The following is a 19092-nucleotide window of genomic DNA, read 5'->3' on the forward strand; positions in this document are numbered from 1 at the left end:
TCTTTGATGCATTCTTCAAAGCCATTGTCCTTTCAGACAAGGAAATAAGTACGTTTTGGATCAGTCTTACTTAATGGTAAAAAGTTATAATTAATTACTAATATTAGCCTCTTACAGTTTTCGTGAATATTTGTAAAATCTTTTTTTCCAACAGTTAAGCATTTTAATTTTGATCTTCAATAAAGTGCACACAGAACATCATCTGATCATGGTGGTAAGTATAAGTAAATAAATATAACATATTAAAAGCTTATTTTAAAAAATGTCCAACTGTTTAACTTGTCATCAAGATACTTAGCATGATGCCAGAATAGACATCATTCTGTGTGTGTGCGTGTGTGTGTGTGTGTGTGTGTGTGCGTGCGTGTGTGCGTGTCATTGTCACCCCACACTTATCACACCACTTCAATTTGCGCATTACCTTGTCAAAAGTAATATTATGTAAAGGAAAATAATGTGGTTGTTCTCACACAATAAAAACTATGTATAAATAAAATATATAATAAAACCCAGCAATAAAGAATCAAATCTAATAAAGGCTTATCAAATAAAGGCTGAGAGATTTATCGGCAACTCGGCACGAAGATGAGAACTGTTGTATAAAACTGAAAGGCTATATTCTACAAAAACAACAACAACATGAGTGTACATTATCCCACTTAATACACAATTACTTGTCACAAAAGTAAACAAGACACAACACATTGATCTGAGCTCTTTATTTAAATGTAAAACTTGCAGAAAGAAAAATGGCTGAATGCAGCCCACATTAATCTACGTATTATTCAGTAACAAAATGGCGGTAAACAGTCAAAAACAGTGCTGTGACAGATAAGCAAATAAAATTGTGTAAGAATATATTTACTCCATAAAAGTTCAAAATTTTCCACTTTAAAATTTTGTCAAGTTTTCATAAAATTGATTTAGATTATTTTCAGAACATGCTAACGTAAATGTATGTCATTCAAGTTTATTAATCTAACTTTTGGATGAACACAGGCTCTTTCTGAAAACTATATACAGTTGGTCAGTCAGTCAGTCAACAACGGCCTCTTGTGGATTTACGTGCAGCAGGTGAACAGCAGGCATGATGACACTCTCGACGGAAATTTGAGATCTCAAAAAGCATACACAGTGGCCTCTGGTGGATTTGCAAAAATTGCAAAAAACATAGCTCCTGGAACGTATTTGCCACTCTCCAGAAGTGTATAGAGCGGTACGTTTTCAGAATGAGCCTGGGTTGTTTTGGATATACAAATTTGAGCAACAAACACCACACCACAATAATTGTTACTATATACTATCACCCACAGAACTGGTCGTCAGAAATATTGACATTTTTTGTTATACTTCTGAACATTTTGACCAAAAGTCACCAGAATAGTCTCTTTAGATTTGGCCAGTCTTTAATTAAAGGTGCTCTTGCTATAATGTAACTTTTCTTTTAACTACTAAGTCCTAATGATACATTTCATGTATTTACTATGGTTAGTGGTTAAATTCAGGTTAGTAGCATGTAATTTATGTATAACTAATTGTAATTACCATAGCATGTACACTGAGCATGTGTAACAAGGACACCTTAAAATAAAGTATCTTAGATCCACTCAAACTGAGTCAACTATTATCACTGAATTTTTGTCAGCATTTTATGAACCACTTTTTGTATTATTATGAAAGTTGCTATAGGTGAATTACCGGTTTGTAAACATTCAGGATGTGCAGAAACATCAAGGTTGCAGAAAAAAATGGGAGCGCTAGCATTTACAGCGACTGTTAGTTATAGTGATTACATATTATATATATTATTTACATAATGCTTTCAGCCTATTATAACAGCTTGTCACCCAGTGATAAGCACAGTTATTTGGCAAAATTAACGTTAAAGTGAGCAGCGTTCATCTGACAGGTCCATTTGCGATAGCACCCTCCCAATCGATATTGGATAAGAGGAAATGGCTAAACATCCAGCCTGTAATATAAAACTATCTCAATGAATCTCCAACTGATTTACAAGAGAGAAGTTAAAGGCCTACAAGTCTTTGGATGCCAACAATTGTGTTCTGTGTGGTCATGTGCAAGCAATAATGTTCCATATTACCAAATTCAAAACTTTGTAGTGCTAAAAACCGAGGTTCTGCCTAGCCAAAGACCAGGAAAGAAGACAGAGTGGTACAAGGCCTGGGTGATCATCAACAAGGAAAACAACTGCATCCTGACAGCGAACTGCACCTGTATGGCAGGGTATGTGAAAGTAAATGTTTACATTTCATTCTAAGCATGTAGTGTCTGCAGTTTAGTTAACCATTTTAACTGTTTTTGCTGAAATCATTGCTGCAATCAAAAACAAGTAATGTGTATGATTCAGCATGGCGTGAACTTACCTGATATGAAATGAGAACTGCAGAGTCCAGCATTTTTAATTAGGTTCTCACTCCATTTAGCTCTTCTGATTGCTGTTAGCCAAAGACGTCTGTGGTTGGCATTGAAAGCAGTGTGGTGTACGGTAAAATTGAAGTTTTCTATTTTTGGATTTTCGAATTTGGCATCCTACCGCACAACACAACATGTTTGTTATTGCAACCGTTTTTTTTTTTTGCAACCAGTCTGCGCGGTTGAACCCGTGTGACGTCATGTTTGACGTAGGTTGGTAATTTCCCTATACAAACTATATTATATTGGCAGCAGTACACTGGAGAAATGTTGTTTGATTAGTTTGGGCTGTTGTTATCTTGAAATATAGTTAGACTTCTTTAAACTCATACAAAACCACTGGTCTCATTCATCATATCATCTTCCAAGCAATAAAAATAGTACAAATGTGTAGGTTTTGTGTTAAATTAAACTGTTTAGGTTTACTACTAAATAAATGAATTTAAAGGCCTAATGATTATCTAATATGAAGGACAGTTGCATTACTTTAATATCTAAATCTTGTAGTGAAATATGCACTTTGAATGGGTTTTGCGAAAATGTGTTTGTTTGAATGTATAAATATATGTTGCCATGTTGATTAAATGGGCCACAATGGTCCTTGTGTATTTGTAATAATCGACCTGTCAAATTATAAGATTTATTTATTTACACATTTTAGTAGAGTGTGATGTATAAGGTAATAAGCGCTCACCTTTCATCATAACAATAATTAAGATCATTTTGCAACTATTATTAATATTTAAACATGTCTCATTAGAAAACCTGTGTCATCTCCTGAGTATTGTTGTTTTTATTGCAATTTAACCAAAACATTTTCACCATAATGACATGAGGACCTCTGGGACCTAATCAGTGCTCAAAGCAGTAATTACTGTACAACACACAGCTTTGGATTACAAACAAACTTGATGGCATATTTACTGTCAGTAATGGTGTCTGCACCTCCTGACCCATATTCTACGTAATACCACAGACTACATTGTAGATTATAGATTATACTACACTTTTGCCATCCTTATATATATATATATTTTTTTTTTGGCATAGATTGAACAAGGGGCTGGAAACAGGTCTTAGAGTTTTATTCAATATTGACACAATAACCTCACACAGATGTTGTGGATTTACCAGCTCCATATCCATGATGCAAATCTTCCATGTTACCACATCCAAAATGCATCTATTAGCGGTTGTTATTAGCAACTTGCAACTATTTTTACCCTGTCACTTTCTTTAGCATTGAAAACTAGACATTAAAAACCCGTAAAGGGGACCTATTATGCCTCTCTTACAAGATGTAACATAAGTCTCTGATGTCCCTAAAGTGTGGATGTAAAATCTCACCTTAAAATGTCTCACAAATAATGTTTTATAACTCTGAAACCCTTTTAGGTATTGGTCCTAATTGTGCCATTTTGATGACTGTTGCTTTAAATTAAAATAAGATTATGCTCTTTTCAAAAGAAGGTGTGGCTACAAATGCCTATGTGTCTGCATAGTGGCAGATCCAAAAACAAGACTAACTTCCTATGCTAATGAGGGAGAGATCCTGACTAATGGGCAGGGCTTTCTCCTTGTGATGACACATACAAAGGGAGAATGTCAGTCAAAGTGTTACTGTTTTTATGAAGCGTCATTATAAACATAAAATTAATAAATTTTTATGTTTAGAAGCTGGCAATATTCACAGACTGTTGGAAAACAACTGTGTTTAAACCCCTTATAAAATTGTTTTGTGCATAGCAGGTCCCCTTTAAAAGTGCCAAATATGCATTTGGCATTAGCATCCATTTTAAGTTTATTTTTAACAGCTGTGATGACGGAGGGCTATTTAATATCAAGTAAAGACTGTGAATTTCAGACACTTTGCAGAATAGTTTAAGAGAAAAATAAATCAACAATCTGAAGTTTAGGATGAAAAGGTAGAACTGCCATCATGCAGCGTGAAAAACTAGCTAGATAATACCAGTCAACTCATGAATCTAAATTCGTTTGCCAATAATCATAATAATGTATAAATTATTGTAGCCTAATATACTTCTGGTCCTTATTTACACTTAAAATAGCTTATGTGGAAATAGTTTATGAATTGTTGTCAGGTTAGACCACTGTAAAATGTTGTTTTTCTGTCAGTTGCCATTAAACCCGATTAACATTTGATGGTCCAAAAATGAGTAACTATATGTGTAAAAAATAAAGATATATATTTAAAAGAAATAAAAATAAACTAAAGAATAATAGGTAACACTTTATTTTGATGGTCCATTTGAGTATTAGTAGACTGTCTGCTTAATATCTGCTTATACTGCTCCTTCAACAGACATTTAACTGACTATAGGAAACTTGTCATCTTACACTAACCCTAACCCCAACCTAACAGTCTACTTATAATCTAATGAGAATTAGTTGGCATGTAGATGCAATGTTATTTAAATTCAACAAACGGACCAGACAAGAATGTCAGGTCACCTTGTCAGGGCCACTGCATCCTGTCCATTGTCTGCTGTGTTTTGACAAATAGCAGTGACATATGGAAATTCTAATAAGAAGAAACGTAAAAAACACTTTTTTTGAAGCTTCTGTGTAAAACACACACACACAAGGTGGCTCAATTTGTTATCAGAGTGAAGTCTTTAATACTTTCTATTTTTTAGCACCTCCTCTGATCTATTAAATCCCCTCACACCACTAACCACCCACCTTTTGCAAACTGATGCATTCTCAATGGATAATTTTAAGTCATATACGGCTTTTAAATGCATGCTTTCGACCAATGACTTTCTAATACTAAAATCTAATTAAATCTGAATTTGTCCTTAAATTGTGAAAGTTAATATGTACTCAACAGTTAACACAGATGTTTGCCTAAGCAGACAACGTACATATCATACTTGATTAAAAAGCCCAATGTGTTGCTCATGTGTTTACAGTTGCAGTATTAGTAATTAAGTATTAGTAAAGTTTCTTCTCATATATGGCAGCACGGTGGGGCAGTGGGTAGCACGTTTGCCTCACAGCAAGGCTGGGTCAGTTGGCGTTTCTGTGTGCATGTTCTCCCCGTGTTTCCTCTGGGTGCTCTGGTTTCCCCTACAAGTCCAAAGACGTGGTACAGGTGAATTGTGTAGGCTAAATTGTCCGTAGTGTATGTGTGTGAATGAGTGTGTATGGATGTTTCCCAGAGATGGGTTGCAGCTGGAAGGGCATCTGCTGTGTAAAACATACAGTGCTTCCGGAAAGTGTTCATAGCGCTTCACTTTGTTCCACTTTTTTTAATGTTACAGCCTGATTCCAAAAAGGATTAAATTGATCTATTTCCTCAAAATTCTACACACAATACCCCATAATGACAATGAGAAAACAAGATTTTTTTAAAATTGTTGTAAATTTATTAAAAATAAAAAACCTAAAAAAAATCACATGTACATAATTATTCACAGCCTTTGCCGTGAAGCTCTAAATTTAGCTCAGGTACATTCTGTTTCCACTGATCATTCTTGAGAGGTTTCAGCAGCTTAATTGGAGTTCACCTGTGGTAAATTCAGTTGATTGGACATGATTTGAAAAGGCATACACCTGTCTATATAAGGTCCCAGGGTTGACAGTGCATGTCAAAGCACAAACCAAGCATGAAGACAAAGGAACTGTCTACTGCTCTGAAAGTTCCAATGAGTATAGTGGCCTCCATCATCTATAAGTGGAAGATATTTGGAACCACCAGGACTCTTCCTATAGCTGGCCGACCATTTAAGCTGAGTGATTGGGAAGAAGGGCCTTAGTCAGAGAGGTGATCAATAACCCGATGGTCACTCTGTCTGAGCGTTCTTCTGTGGAGAGAGGAGAACCTTACAGAAGGACAACCATCTGTGCAGCAATCCACCAATTAGGCCTGTATGGTAGATTGGCCAGACAGAAGCCACTCCCTGCCTGGAATTTGCCAAAAGGCATCTGAAGGACTCTCAGATCATAAGAAACAAAATTGTCTGGTCTGATGAGACTAATATTGAACTCTTCGGAGTGAATTCCAGGCGTTACGTTCGGAGAAAACCAGGCAGCGCTCATCACCAGGCTAATACCATCCCTACAGTGAGGCATGGTGGTGGCAGCATCATGCTGTGAGGATGTTTTTCAGCAGCAGGAACTGGAAGACTTGTCAGGATAGAGGGAAAGACGAATGCAGCAATGTACAGAGACATTCTGAATGAAAACCTGCTTCAGAGGGCTCTTGACCTCAGACTGGAGTGACGGTTCATCTTCCTGCAGGACAATGACCCAAAGCACACCACCAAAATATCAATGGAGTTGCTTCACAACAACTTATGAATGTCCTTGAGTGGCCCAGCCAAAGCCCAGACCCAAATCCTATTGAACATCTTTGGAGAGATCTAAAAATGTCTGTACACTGTCGCTTCCCATCCAACCTGATTGAGAGGTATTACAAAGAGGAATGAGCAAAAATTCCCAAAGACAGGTTTGCCAAGCTTGTAGCATCATATTCAAAAAGACTTGAGGCTGTAATTGCTGCCAAAGGTGCATCAACAAAGTATTGAACTAAGGCTATGAATACTTATATACATGTGATTTTACAGTTTTTTTATTTTAATAAATTTGCAACAATTTAAAAAACATCTTTTTTCACATTGTCATTATGGGGTATTGTGTATAGAATTTTGAGGAAATAAATGAATTTAATCCATTTTGGAAAAAGGCTGTACCATAAAAAAATGTGGAAAAAGTGAAGTGCTTTTTAATACTTTCCGGATGCACTTCTGGATAAGTTGGCGATTTATTCTGCTATGGCGACCCCAGATTAATAAAGGGACTAAGCCAGACAAAATTAAATAAATGAATATATATACATGTACAGTATATATATAGTATAACAATGGTATAACAATGGCAAGCCATAGTGTAACAATGGTTTGTTCTGTAGACTGTTGAAAAAATAAATGACTTTAAAAGGGTTTTTAAAAAAATCTAACTGCTTTTAGTCTGGCCAAAATGAAACTATTACATAACTTTTTCCAGAGGCAAAAAATATAAGAAATACTGTGAAAAAGTTCTGCTCTGTTATGCATCATTTGGGAAATATTTGAAAGAAAATAAACAGGAAGGCAAATATTTTTAACTTTAATTTAAGCTGTCTTTTTAAACTGATATTCTGATGTCATTATAGTGGCTAGACAGCAACATCATTACATAACTCCTGCTATCATTACATAACCTCTGCTAAAATGTGCTTGTTCAATAAAACTTATAAATAACGTCGCATAACTTTACTTCTTGTACAGAAAGTTTAACAAAAAAAAAAGTAGAAAAAAAAGGTCCCAGAAGAGGGCTTGGTTCTCTGTGGGCTAGTGTTTATTAAACATATTTACCTCATTAGAGAGCACCTCTGTATGGTGCAGATATCGCTCAGGGGATTAATCAGAGATACAGATCATTAAATAAACATTTGCTTTGTGGCGTGGTTCGGTTCAACCCACAAAGGTATCGAGTAACTCTGCCTCGTGTTGCATCATTGCCAAACAATTAGAAAGCACACAAATTACACTGATATGCAAAGTTGAGGTTTACCACTGATGGCTCTTCTAATCGCATAATTAGTCACTTGGGATTGACCCAGTTTTGGTCAACACAACAGTTTTCCATGATGCACATCTGATACTCAGGGATTTTCAACAAGGGAAGACGTCACATTATTAAACAATTCGACTCACATCTATAATAATTACTTAATTTAATGGGACCTTTGATTTTTATAATGACATGAAATTTGCTACTACACTCAAAACAAATGACTACTGCTGCTGGTTTAAACAACCTATTTAAAATGAGCTAAAACAACACACTTCTTGTAATTTCTTTGGCCAATTTATTTGTTTTATGTTAAGTCCACTTACATTTGTAAACCATTAAGTTCAATTAAGTGTTTTGTGTTGGGACAAGATGAAGGAATTGAGTGGGTCCAACTACCTGGTTAGGGGCCTGTTTCCACTAAGTCATACAGTACGGTATGGTTCGGTTTGGTACGCTTTTATAGCTGTTTCCACTGTCAAAAGGAACCTAAAAGCGAACCGTACCGTACCACTTTTTGGGTACCCTTTGCAAAGGGTACCTAGCACAGCAAAAGGGTACCAAAAGGCAGAGCAAGACGTGCAGCTGAACGCTATTGGTTTTCAGAGATAGGTAACTTGCTCGTGTAACAAGCCAGAAGGAAAACATAGGAACCGCCATGTTTAAAATACACAGCCAAGACATTACACTGTAATAATATATACATATAATAACGAGCCATGGTCGACCCAAGCTCAAACAAGCCTTGTCGTCATTTTGATGAACAACCACAAAGCCAAGAAGAAGAGCAGATTCTATCCTGTGCCCCGTAGTTTTTTAAAATGCTGTCTAAAGCTCGAGCGGTTTCGCTTTCTTGCTTGCACTTGTGTGCGCATCTATATTTGAAATAATACTGCTTCTGACATCCAATCCTTTCAGAAACTAACAAACGCGAAAGTGACACACAAAAAAACTAAGGAGAAGCCAGAAAAACAAAGGAGCAAATGATTCTTTCTGCAAACATGAACAAACTGCCATGTTTAACTATTGAACTACTGAAGTACTCTTTAACAGAGGTTACATGTGCTGATTAAAGATACAGAATAAAGATTAAAGATACAGATGAGAGGTTTGCACTGACTATAGGCTATATGTTGTGAGTTGTTTTTGAACCAAATAAGGACTTAATGTATGCTCTGTGTAGTTTTTCTGTGATTGGTAACATATCGGAGACTCTAAGGGTCTGTATGTGTTCATATATGCTGCATTTATTGATTTATTTTATGCAATCGTAGACGTTACTGTATGCTATTTCGCATCATTGATCTGCAGTTAAAATCAAATCCTGTTCATAGAAAGGTTAGTGATGAACATTTATACACAAGTAATTATGTGTATATAGCCATTTGATATATGAACAACCCGTACAGCTTTACTTTGACATTTTCTCAAACGAGAATGGCGTTGACTGAAACTTTCTGCCGTTGATACCCTTTTAACAATGGAAACGCAAGCCTGATTAAGGTGACCCGTACTGACCCAAAACGTACTGTAGGAATGGTTTTAAACCACAGCGGTTCGAATTGCAGTTCTGCCGAATGACTAAAAAGTTATCAGTATTGATGGTAAAAAACTGTACATTCTAGTCAAACCATCCTTATGCAATCTTATACCAAAAACGAACATAACAGCAGTGTTAATAGCTATAAATGTGGGAGAGCGTTGATATTGTATTGTATTGCAATATGGAGCAATTAAGAGTTAATATTAAATCAAAAGTAATTCACAAATACTTAAAAATGAAATGATTTAATGACAATAATTCTCTATAGTTACAACTGAATTAATTACAAACTAACTGTATAAAATGAAAAAATATGAAATGATAAAACATATGATATCAATTGTACCCAGCTTAAGTGTTAAATTAAAGTTACCAGAGGTAGAAGGAGAGACACAGGAGGAGGGAGCAGGCCCAGAAGTTAGCCTGATTGCAGTAGAGTCAGAGAAGATAGACTCCAGAGGAGAGGAGCAGAGCAGGAAAACGCAGAGACAGAAAACACATGCCAGGAAAAGAGCCAGAGCAGCGTTTTACCACTTATTTTGTACCTTTCTTGACCATGTGACTAAAGCCCAAATGCTGAGACATTCAAATTGACCAATCAACATGTGACCATATTGTAAAACCCCCAAAGTCCACACACCAGGCCCTGATCTTATCAGTATCTGCCTTTGGAGTCAGTATGGACCTTCTTTGGTGAAAGACATGTTTTTCCATATAAACAAATGCATATGATAATTTTCATTCCTACAGTACTGTACTGTAAAAGCACCCATGCTTTGGGTGTTGGCAGCTTAATTAGCAAAAATGCAGTTTGTTGCTTTGCTCAGTGAGCAATAACCATCCTAAAATTAGTTCTGAGATCAGTCTCAATAAACTGTATATGTAACTTATGAAATACGAGTAAAAAAACGCATGCTTAAAATGGCTCTTTTAATTCATGTAGGATAAATTCAAGTAAAACTATGAGTCTTCAAAATGCACAACCCATAATAGACATATGTGATATTATCAGACCTTTCAGCTTAAGTTAAATAAAAATACAAATGTACTTAAACTTTTTTTTTATAAAATAACCAATAAAAATTGAGTGGGACCAACTAAATTGCATTTAATAGTGTTTTAGTTTTTAGTTGGTGCTAAACAAATTTATTGGATAAATCCTACCCTCAATTAAACTGAGTTCATCCAATGAGTTATTTTTAAGTGTACTTTACACTGAATAAAATGATTCATTGGATTTATTCATTTTTTTAAGGTTAGATTTTGAAAACAATTGATATGGGCTGAATTTAAACCAACAAATTAAGTTGAACATTACTACATTTCATTTGGTTGTATTAATTCAGCCCAAATCAATTGTTTGCAACCACTTACCTTAAATAATGTAGTAAATCTAATGAATATTGTTTTTTTCAGTGCATATCAAATACTAGCCTTAAGAGTGTCCATATTGGGTTCACATTAAGTGGAACGGAACCAGATTTTCTTTTCACCATTTTGCTTTTCACACATGTGGTTCAGTGTCATTTTGTATCTACCAGGGATCACCAAACTTGTTCCTGGAGGTCCGGTGTCCTGCAGATTTTATCTCCAACCCTAATCAAACCCACCTGAACAAGCTAAATCAAGGTCTTACTAGGTATACTTGAAACACCCAGGTAGGTGTGTTGAGGCAAGTTGGAGCTAAAACCCTGCAGGGCACCGGACCTCCAGGAATGAGATTGGTGACCCCTGGTTTATACCAAGGGCAACTCATGACTCTTTGTAGCTTTCACATCCCTGACTCGTTCCTGCTGCTCCGTTTAACATTCCCCTTCACCATCACGTTCTTTTAGCACCAATCATCGCTCCCCATCTCCTGCCACCTCCCATCACGCCCGAGCATCTTCACCTGAGTTCTAATAAGACACACCTGCAACCATAATCAGGACTCCCCACATAAAGCTACAGTCACACCGGGCTTTGTGTGTGCGAAATTTTGTCGTGTGGCGCTGCGAAAATGGGTGGGATTAAACAAGATGATTAGACATTTAAAAAAGCGGGCGATCGCTCCATGTTTTAAATTTCTGTCCAGAGAGGTCCTGTTTTGACCCTCGATTGGTCTCACGCAGTTAAGTGATGCGATTTCGCAGGTCAGAGTTCACCAAGCTTGAACTTTGCACAACAGCAACCTGCGAAACTTGACGCATGACCTTGCATATGAATGGAAGTCTATGGGAAGAAAAGTCAAGTGTGACCGCAGCTTAACCCCATCGATTCCAGTCAGTCAGGGGCTGGAATCGATGTCAGATGGTTTACCTTACCTTCTCCCTGGCTCGCCTTCTTCCATGGATGTTTCCCTTCTCCCAAGGACGTTTCCTCAAAACCTGTGGATGTTTCCCTTCTCCCAAAGATGTTTCCCAATAACCTGTGGATGCACAGTCTGTGATTCAGGGAAGTGACTTTATACTCTGGTGCTTGCACAAAGACCCTTGTTCACTTTGTTAACTGGCTACACGTCTGTATTCCTACCAAGAATATCACCGGCCTGCTTATCCTACTGCACTTTCCACATTGATGTGAATAAATTGATGAAAAGAGATAATCACCTTTGTCTTCTTTGTGTGACCATGACAGGAGCATTTTCAGCAGCTCTAGTTCACCTAAAAAAATAAAAAAATAAATAAATAAATAATATATATATATATATATATATATATATATATATATATATATATATATATATATATATATATATATATATATATAAGTTATACATATATCAATATAAGTTATGGAGTCAATGTTTTAATAATTGTTCCCCTTTTAGTGCATTGGTATTATCTACATCTAAAAATAAAGAAACAATAAAATTACTGCTACAAAGTTCTATCATATTTTCCAAAGCCTACATAACAGTGCAGCAATGTCTGTAGTTGTTGAGCTATAAATCATGCAGATTTTGTTTCTGTATGATAAAGCTTGTTGTTTTTCTCACTCCGCTCAACACTTCAGGTCAGTGCACTTGAGAAAAGAAGCTCTAGTGGGCTACGTGTTTCACGGGCTTCCTGAATAACGCATCTGACGCTGTAGATCGAGATGTGGATGTACTTTCGTCGGTCAGCACAGCTGAGTCTGCCACACTGCAGAACAAACAGTATGGAGAGAAGAGTTCACTGTCAATCATTGATGGATCTGTTAATGACTAGCCATCAGAAACATATAAACAGTCTGAGTAGTGAATATTTGACAACTTATATAACAGATTAGTAAAAAATAAAGAGAGAGAGAATTAAATTAAAGTTAATTAAAATTTGGGAATATTTTTTGATTTGTTAATACTGGTTAATAAGAGTACATTACCTGACAAAAGTCTTGTCGTTGTTCCCAGTGGTAAGAGCAACACATAATAACTTGACTTCTAGTTGATCATTTGGAAAAGTGGCAGAAGGTAGTTACTGCAAATACTGCAGATGTCCTATTGTAACCCGCATGGACCCATGGTTCTCAGAGAAATGAGTCAAGTTTGGTGTATTAAGACATTTATGCTGCCAATTACATTACAAACCACAGGAGAGGGCAAATTCTTCACCAGGATAGCGCTCCTTCTCATACTTCAGCCTCCACATCAAAGTTCCTGCAAGTAAAGAAGGTCAAAGTGCTCCAGAATTGGCCAGCCCAGTCCCCAGACATGAACATTATTAAGCATTTCTAGGGTAAGATGAAGGAAGCATTGAAGATGAATATAAATAATCTTGATGAACTCTGGGAGTCCTGCAAGAATGCTTTTTTTGCCATTCCAGATGACTTTATTAATAAGTTATTTGAGTCATTGCAGAGATGTATGGATGCAGTCCTCCAAGCTCATGGGAGTCATACACAATAGTCATTATTTTTCCACTCCACCATAACTTTATATTATATACTGTACATTATTTCTGATAAGTGACAAGACTTTTGTCTCAGCAAAGTCAGACCTTACTGTCCTAATTAAATAATTAAATCAAGGCACGATCATATTTTATTTTGGCAAAATAAGCATAATCTAGAGGCCTTTGCCTTTCATATAAGCCACTTCTGATGCCAAATGATCTACTAGAAGTGAAGTTATTATTTGGTGTTCCTAAAACTTGGATAGGAACTCTTGGAACTCTTCTTGTCTGATTTTTTTTAGTTGAATCAAATGAACTTTTCTAGTCATCTCAACTTAAATCAGTCAAACTGACTAATAATATTACGTTAAACTTTGTATAACTAAAATCTAATTTACTTAACGTAAGTTAAATAAGTAAAGTAACAGCATTTGTTGTCATGACTTTTTGTCATATAATTTTTTTTCAGTCTAGTTAAAGTAATTAACACTTTTAAAGCGTTCATTAATAAAGGGATAGTTCACAGAAAATATATTAATATATATACACACATATATATATATATATATATATATATATATATATATATATATATATATATATATATATATATATATATATATATATGAAAACATGCACCTTAAGTTCTATGTAGTATATAGCATCAGTAATTGCGTATAAAAACACTATGGCCATCCAGTCACAAATTAGCAATCCAAATCTTCAGTTTACTGTCAGCTTGTTTTGTTTTTGTTGAATGGTTTGGTTGCTAATTGCTGTAATGATGCTTTTTGTGCATATAGCGTGAAATAGTTCATTCTTAAGGGGAAAACAAATCCCTTTTCTTTGTCATAAAGCAGATCTTCAGCAATATATAAATGAGCTACCGCATTTTAACCATCTTTTAATTTCTCTTCCAGCAGAGGCTGTGCTGCTGGTAAGTCAATTAGCAAATTTATTTTGTGAAAATAAATTAGATAAAAATTATGCAATTTGAAATTATTGAAATTATTTCTACCTGACTTAGTTTCGTTGTATGAATTGTTGAATGTTTTGGTGATGTTTAATGATATTTTTGACTGTTTTTGAACAGAGTGCTGCAGCTGAGGCGCCAAAAGCTTCAAGGATAAGGGTACGTTTAGGCCAAAGCATTGTACTCAAAATGGTAAAAAAATTTTTATGATTTCAAATATTTAATTTACAGATGACAACATTGTTTATTGTTTATCTCCATTCATGCAAATCTGTAAAAAATGTTTAAAAATAATGTATTATGCATGCAGGCCTGTAGGTGGTATTGTCAATTTGTAAAGAAATTGTAAAGCGACTACCTATGCACGCATATCCACTCCTGTAATCCATTCATTGTTCTTTTGGGTGTCAAGCACTTGCATGTGAGTTTAGACTAAGATGTAATATAATACTGATATATGTCACTTTTTATTCAAATTCAAGTATTGTAGATCTCACAAAGATGACAGTGGTGTTTATTTCTAAACCTGTTCTGAAGTTTGAATTTTCAGGCTGTCAAAATGTTGTGTAAATGAACGAGCCAAATCATTTCCATTTTTAGTTGAAAACAGCGTTGTGTACAATAAATGTGCTAATGGTTCTTTCAAGATTTTCCTGTGGGTATTTTATAATTTCCGATTAGTAAGAAAAGTAAGGTCTTTACGATAAAAATGTGCTAATATTTAGCAATTTCACTGTTTCCAGTCATTGCTTTTGTTGTAAGGTGTAATGAATTCCAAATGTAAAAGATCTGCTGCATTTCTATCAAGTTATTAGAGCAGTTGACTATAGTATTGGTAACCTAGCAACCAAGAATAAACAAGACAAGCATAATGGAGTCATGGGGGTGTAATGTTCACTACATCAGTGTATACTCGGCAAATGCCTTTCCATCTCTCATTATTTACATTAGGTCTCTTTTTTACTTTGCATTAAGTCCAAAATCACCTCCAGCTAGGTGAGGTAAAACATTTTTCTTAAGGGATTTTTATTATATATTTGCCATTTCCATCTCTTGTTTTTCATGTGATGATTCAAAATGCACATTTACAGTACACAGAGTGATGGAAACCCAGCTATTGACTGTTAAATGATTGTGGTCTCTGTGTTCAGATTGCTTCTGTATTGTTTGTATGTTATCCTATGTATCACAGGTGTCAAACTCAGTTCCTGGAAGGATGAAGCTCTGCACAGTTTAATTCCAACCCTAATTAAACACAGCTGATCAAACTAATTGTGCTTTAGGCTTTATTAATACCTTCAAATAGGTGTGTTGAAGCAGGGCTGGAACTGAACTGCGCAGGGCTGCAGCCTTCCAGGAATTGAGTTTGACATGCCTGCTATAGATGATAACTTTGCTTTAAGCAGATGGTCATTACTTTTTGCTTTTGTTTTTAGTTAAAGCAAAAAATCTAAAAGCATGGCTTTATTATTTGCTATTTTGTTCAAAATATTTACAATCTATTTGCTTGAATCAGAGTAGTGGAGCTCATGGCACAAAATAACGAGGGTAAAATGTAACAGAGTTTTAAGGTATTTACTCAGGGTTAAACATGGCATGCTTCCGAGGTTTTCACCACAGTGTCGACAGACGTCTTCCTATTTTTGTATTTTTTTTAATCTCTGATAGTATGTACGTAAAATCTTATATTGTTGTGATCACCATCTTCTAGGCTATAAGACACAGTGACTGCTAGCCAGTTTTGAGAAAAACACGACACAGCAGGGTTAGTTGTAACAGGGTATTAAAAATAAGCCACACATTGTTGGACACCAATTAAACAAATTAAATAATTGTTGAATTTTGAGTCTAATGTTGACGACTTTTTATATTAAAAATGATTTTTACTGTATTTTTAATAGAAAAAATCTATTTTATTGCTAATAATGCAAGTAAATGCATTGTATAATAATGGATAATAATGCAAATAAATCCAAATGTGTTTATCCAATAGATAAATACATAAACATGCTGTGCTTTGTAGAATAAAAAATATTGAGTTAAGAAATTTACTATTTAATTTAAACTGAATTTAAATGAATTGTATAAAATCTGCCCTTTTAAGCGCGTTACAACTAACCCTCAGTCTGTTACATCTTGCCCTGCATGTGGAGTAAATAGTATAATTTTTACTCCTGGAACTCTTGGCAATACTGCACAGAAACCATAGGTCCAGCGATCAAACTTTCAGCGCTCATTTGTAGGAGAAGCTTGTGTGTTGTTGGTTAGAAAATATGGTTTGTCTAACCCCATTACTTTTTTCATTATTTGGCCAAAACCAAAAAGTGTTACTTTGCGCCCCGCTTTCCCCTATTGCAAACTAAATTCCATAAAAATACAAATAAACAAAGTTAACTTTACATAACTTAATTAAAGGGATGGTTCCCTCAAAAATGATACTCGACTCACTATTTATTCTGCCTTAAGTGATTCTAAACCTTTATCAATTTATTTGTTCTGAGGAAGATAGTTTGAAGAATGCTGTGACCATTGACTTTCACAGAAGGAAAAACAAACACAATGGAAGTTGATGGTTACAGGTCTCCAGCATTTTTCAAAATATCTTCTTTTGTGTTTAATAGAAGAAAGAAACTCAAAGAAGGTTTGAAACAAGTGAAGGTTGATAATTCTCAATCTTGGGTCATTTTAACTATCCCTTTAACCAAACTTGACCTACTTGCATACTTTTTATAAGTATTTAACAGAATTATTTTTGCAAAACTTGTAAAATTGGAGTAAACTTGACTTATTTAATTACAGTAAATACAACCAAGGTTGCTTCAAAATGTGTTTTCAGTATAGATGTATGTGTTTTCAACAAAATTTGTTGTATTTAAGACTTATTTTGCTAAATTTTTTTGAGTGAGTCACAATAAAAAACATGAAATAGCACCAATTCCTTTGTCTTTTTCAACCTTTCAAACTAACTAAACCCTCTTCCGCCTCTTTGTAGACCATGCAGAACCTGACCGACCTCCCAGTCAACACCACGACGTCCAACAGCAACCTCTCGGTCATCGTGAAGGTGTGTGTGGTGATGCCGATCTTCATAGCGTTCCTGTTCTTCATCCTCCTGACGCTCTACACCTTTGCATCTCACAGGCAGTTCTTTGACAGCTCGCGTTACATGCTCTTCACTTACATGCTGATCAACGACACCCTTCTGCTTTTCTCCTCCGTCGCCCTCTTCCTGCTGGCCATGGCTGAGGTTCAGTTCGCCATCATCTACTGTGCTCCGCTTTTATTCTTCTCCACCGCCACCTTCCTAAACACACCGCTCATCCTCTCCACCATGTCCCTGGAGCGATACGTGGCCATCTTCTACCCGCTCCACCGTCCCGCCATGTGGAGATCTGAATGGATCTGGACCATCATTGTGAGTCTGTGGATCATCAGCTGCATCTTGCCCACCGTTGACTTCATCCTGATGCGCCTCAAGCCTAATGTGAACATCCTGTCCACCCCAGTCCTCTGCAAGACCACAATACTCAACGCTTCTCCCATTCAGGCTTTATTCAAAGTAAGCCTCAATGGGATCTTCTTCGCTGTGGTGACCGTGGTCATCCTCTTCACCTATATTCGGATCCTGATGGAGACCCGGCGGATGCGACAAGATAGGGCATCCGTAAGAAAGGCTCTACACACTGTGATACTCCACGGTCTCCAGCTGCTCCTCAGCATGATGGCCTTTTCTCAACCCATCGCAGAACTCTTGCTTGTCCAGCGAGTGAGCTTGTCTCAGGCAGATATGTCTTTTGTATACTATGTCTGCTTTAATTTGTTCCCTCGGTTTCTGAGCCCGCTCATTTACGGAATCCGAGACGAAAAGCTTAAAAGTTACATGAGGAAAGTCCTGCCTTGTTATGGGGCACGTGTTGACCCGCATAAACTAGAAACTAAATGAGAGTGGGTTTGTTTGGTACTGTTTTTTTTGGAAGCTGAACTTTTATAATCAATGTACATGCACCTAATGGAATGTTTATTCAATGATGAACGCTTATAATTGTGCTAAGCATGCTCTTAAACTCCATTTGAACTGATATGTTACACTCTAAAAGTGTTACATATAAGTTGTTGGTGTTTTAACTGTTCTGTTCCACTATATGCTGATGATACCATCATTTATACTACTAGTTCTTCACTGACTACAGCACTTTCTTTACTGCAAGCCAGTTTTTAAGTATCCAGTGCACTTTTACCAATCTTCATTTAGTTTTAAATACTAATAAAACAAAATAGAAATTTACCACATGTTGAGTTTCTTCCTAAAATGTCTACATTGGACGGTTCTGAGATTAATTATGTTGACTGCTACAAATATCTTGGTATCTGGTTAGATGGTAAACTGTCATCTGAAACTCACATAAACTAATTGCTCAAAAAGGTTTAAGCCCGTACTGGTTTTCTTTCCAGAAACAAATCTTCCTTTACGCACTTTCAACGCAGCCTTTGGTCAAATTAACAGTATTACTAATTTTGGATTATGGGGATTTATTTACAGATCAGCTTAAAAATATTTTCACAAACTGGATGTTATTTATCATGCAGCAATATGTTACTGGTGCGCCATTTAATACTCATCACTGTCAACTGTATTCCTTACTGAATTGGCCTTCTCTTCAATCACTTCTTTAAAATCATTGGTTTCTGGTCATATACTCTTATTTGGAAAACTC

At 35.9% G+C, this 19092-nt stretch overlaps 1 protein-coding gene across 1 annotated transcript; it reads left to right on the forward strand.

The window, feature by feature from the left end:
• The first annotated feature begins 17372 nt into the window (after positions 1 to 17372).
• or95a1 (odorant receptor, family 95, subfamily A, member 1) lies at positions 17373 to 18320 on the forward strand. The gene has a single exon (XM_056473234.1). It carries the CDS (start codon positions 17373 to 17375, stop codon positions 18318 to 18320), a length of 948 nt encoding a protein of 315 aa, XP_056329209.1.
• Positions 18321 to 19092: the final 772 nt, after the last annotated feature.

The sequence above is a fragment of the Danio aesculapii genome, chromosome 15, assembly GCF_903798145.1.
Source record: "Danio aesculapii chromosome 15, fDanAes4.1, whole genome shotgun sequence".
Lineage (NCBI taxonomy): Eukaryota > Metazoa > Chordata > Actinopteri > Cypriniformes > Danionidae > Danio > Danio aesculapii.

What these genes read in the sequence shown, in the direction of transcription:
- or95a1 (XM_056473234.1), top strand. Translation starts at nt 17,373, where the DNA reads ATGCAGAACCTGACCGACCTCCCAGTCAACACCACGACGTCCAACAGC.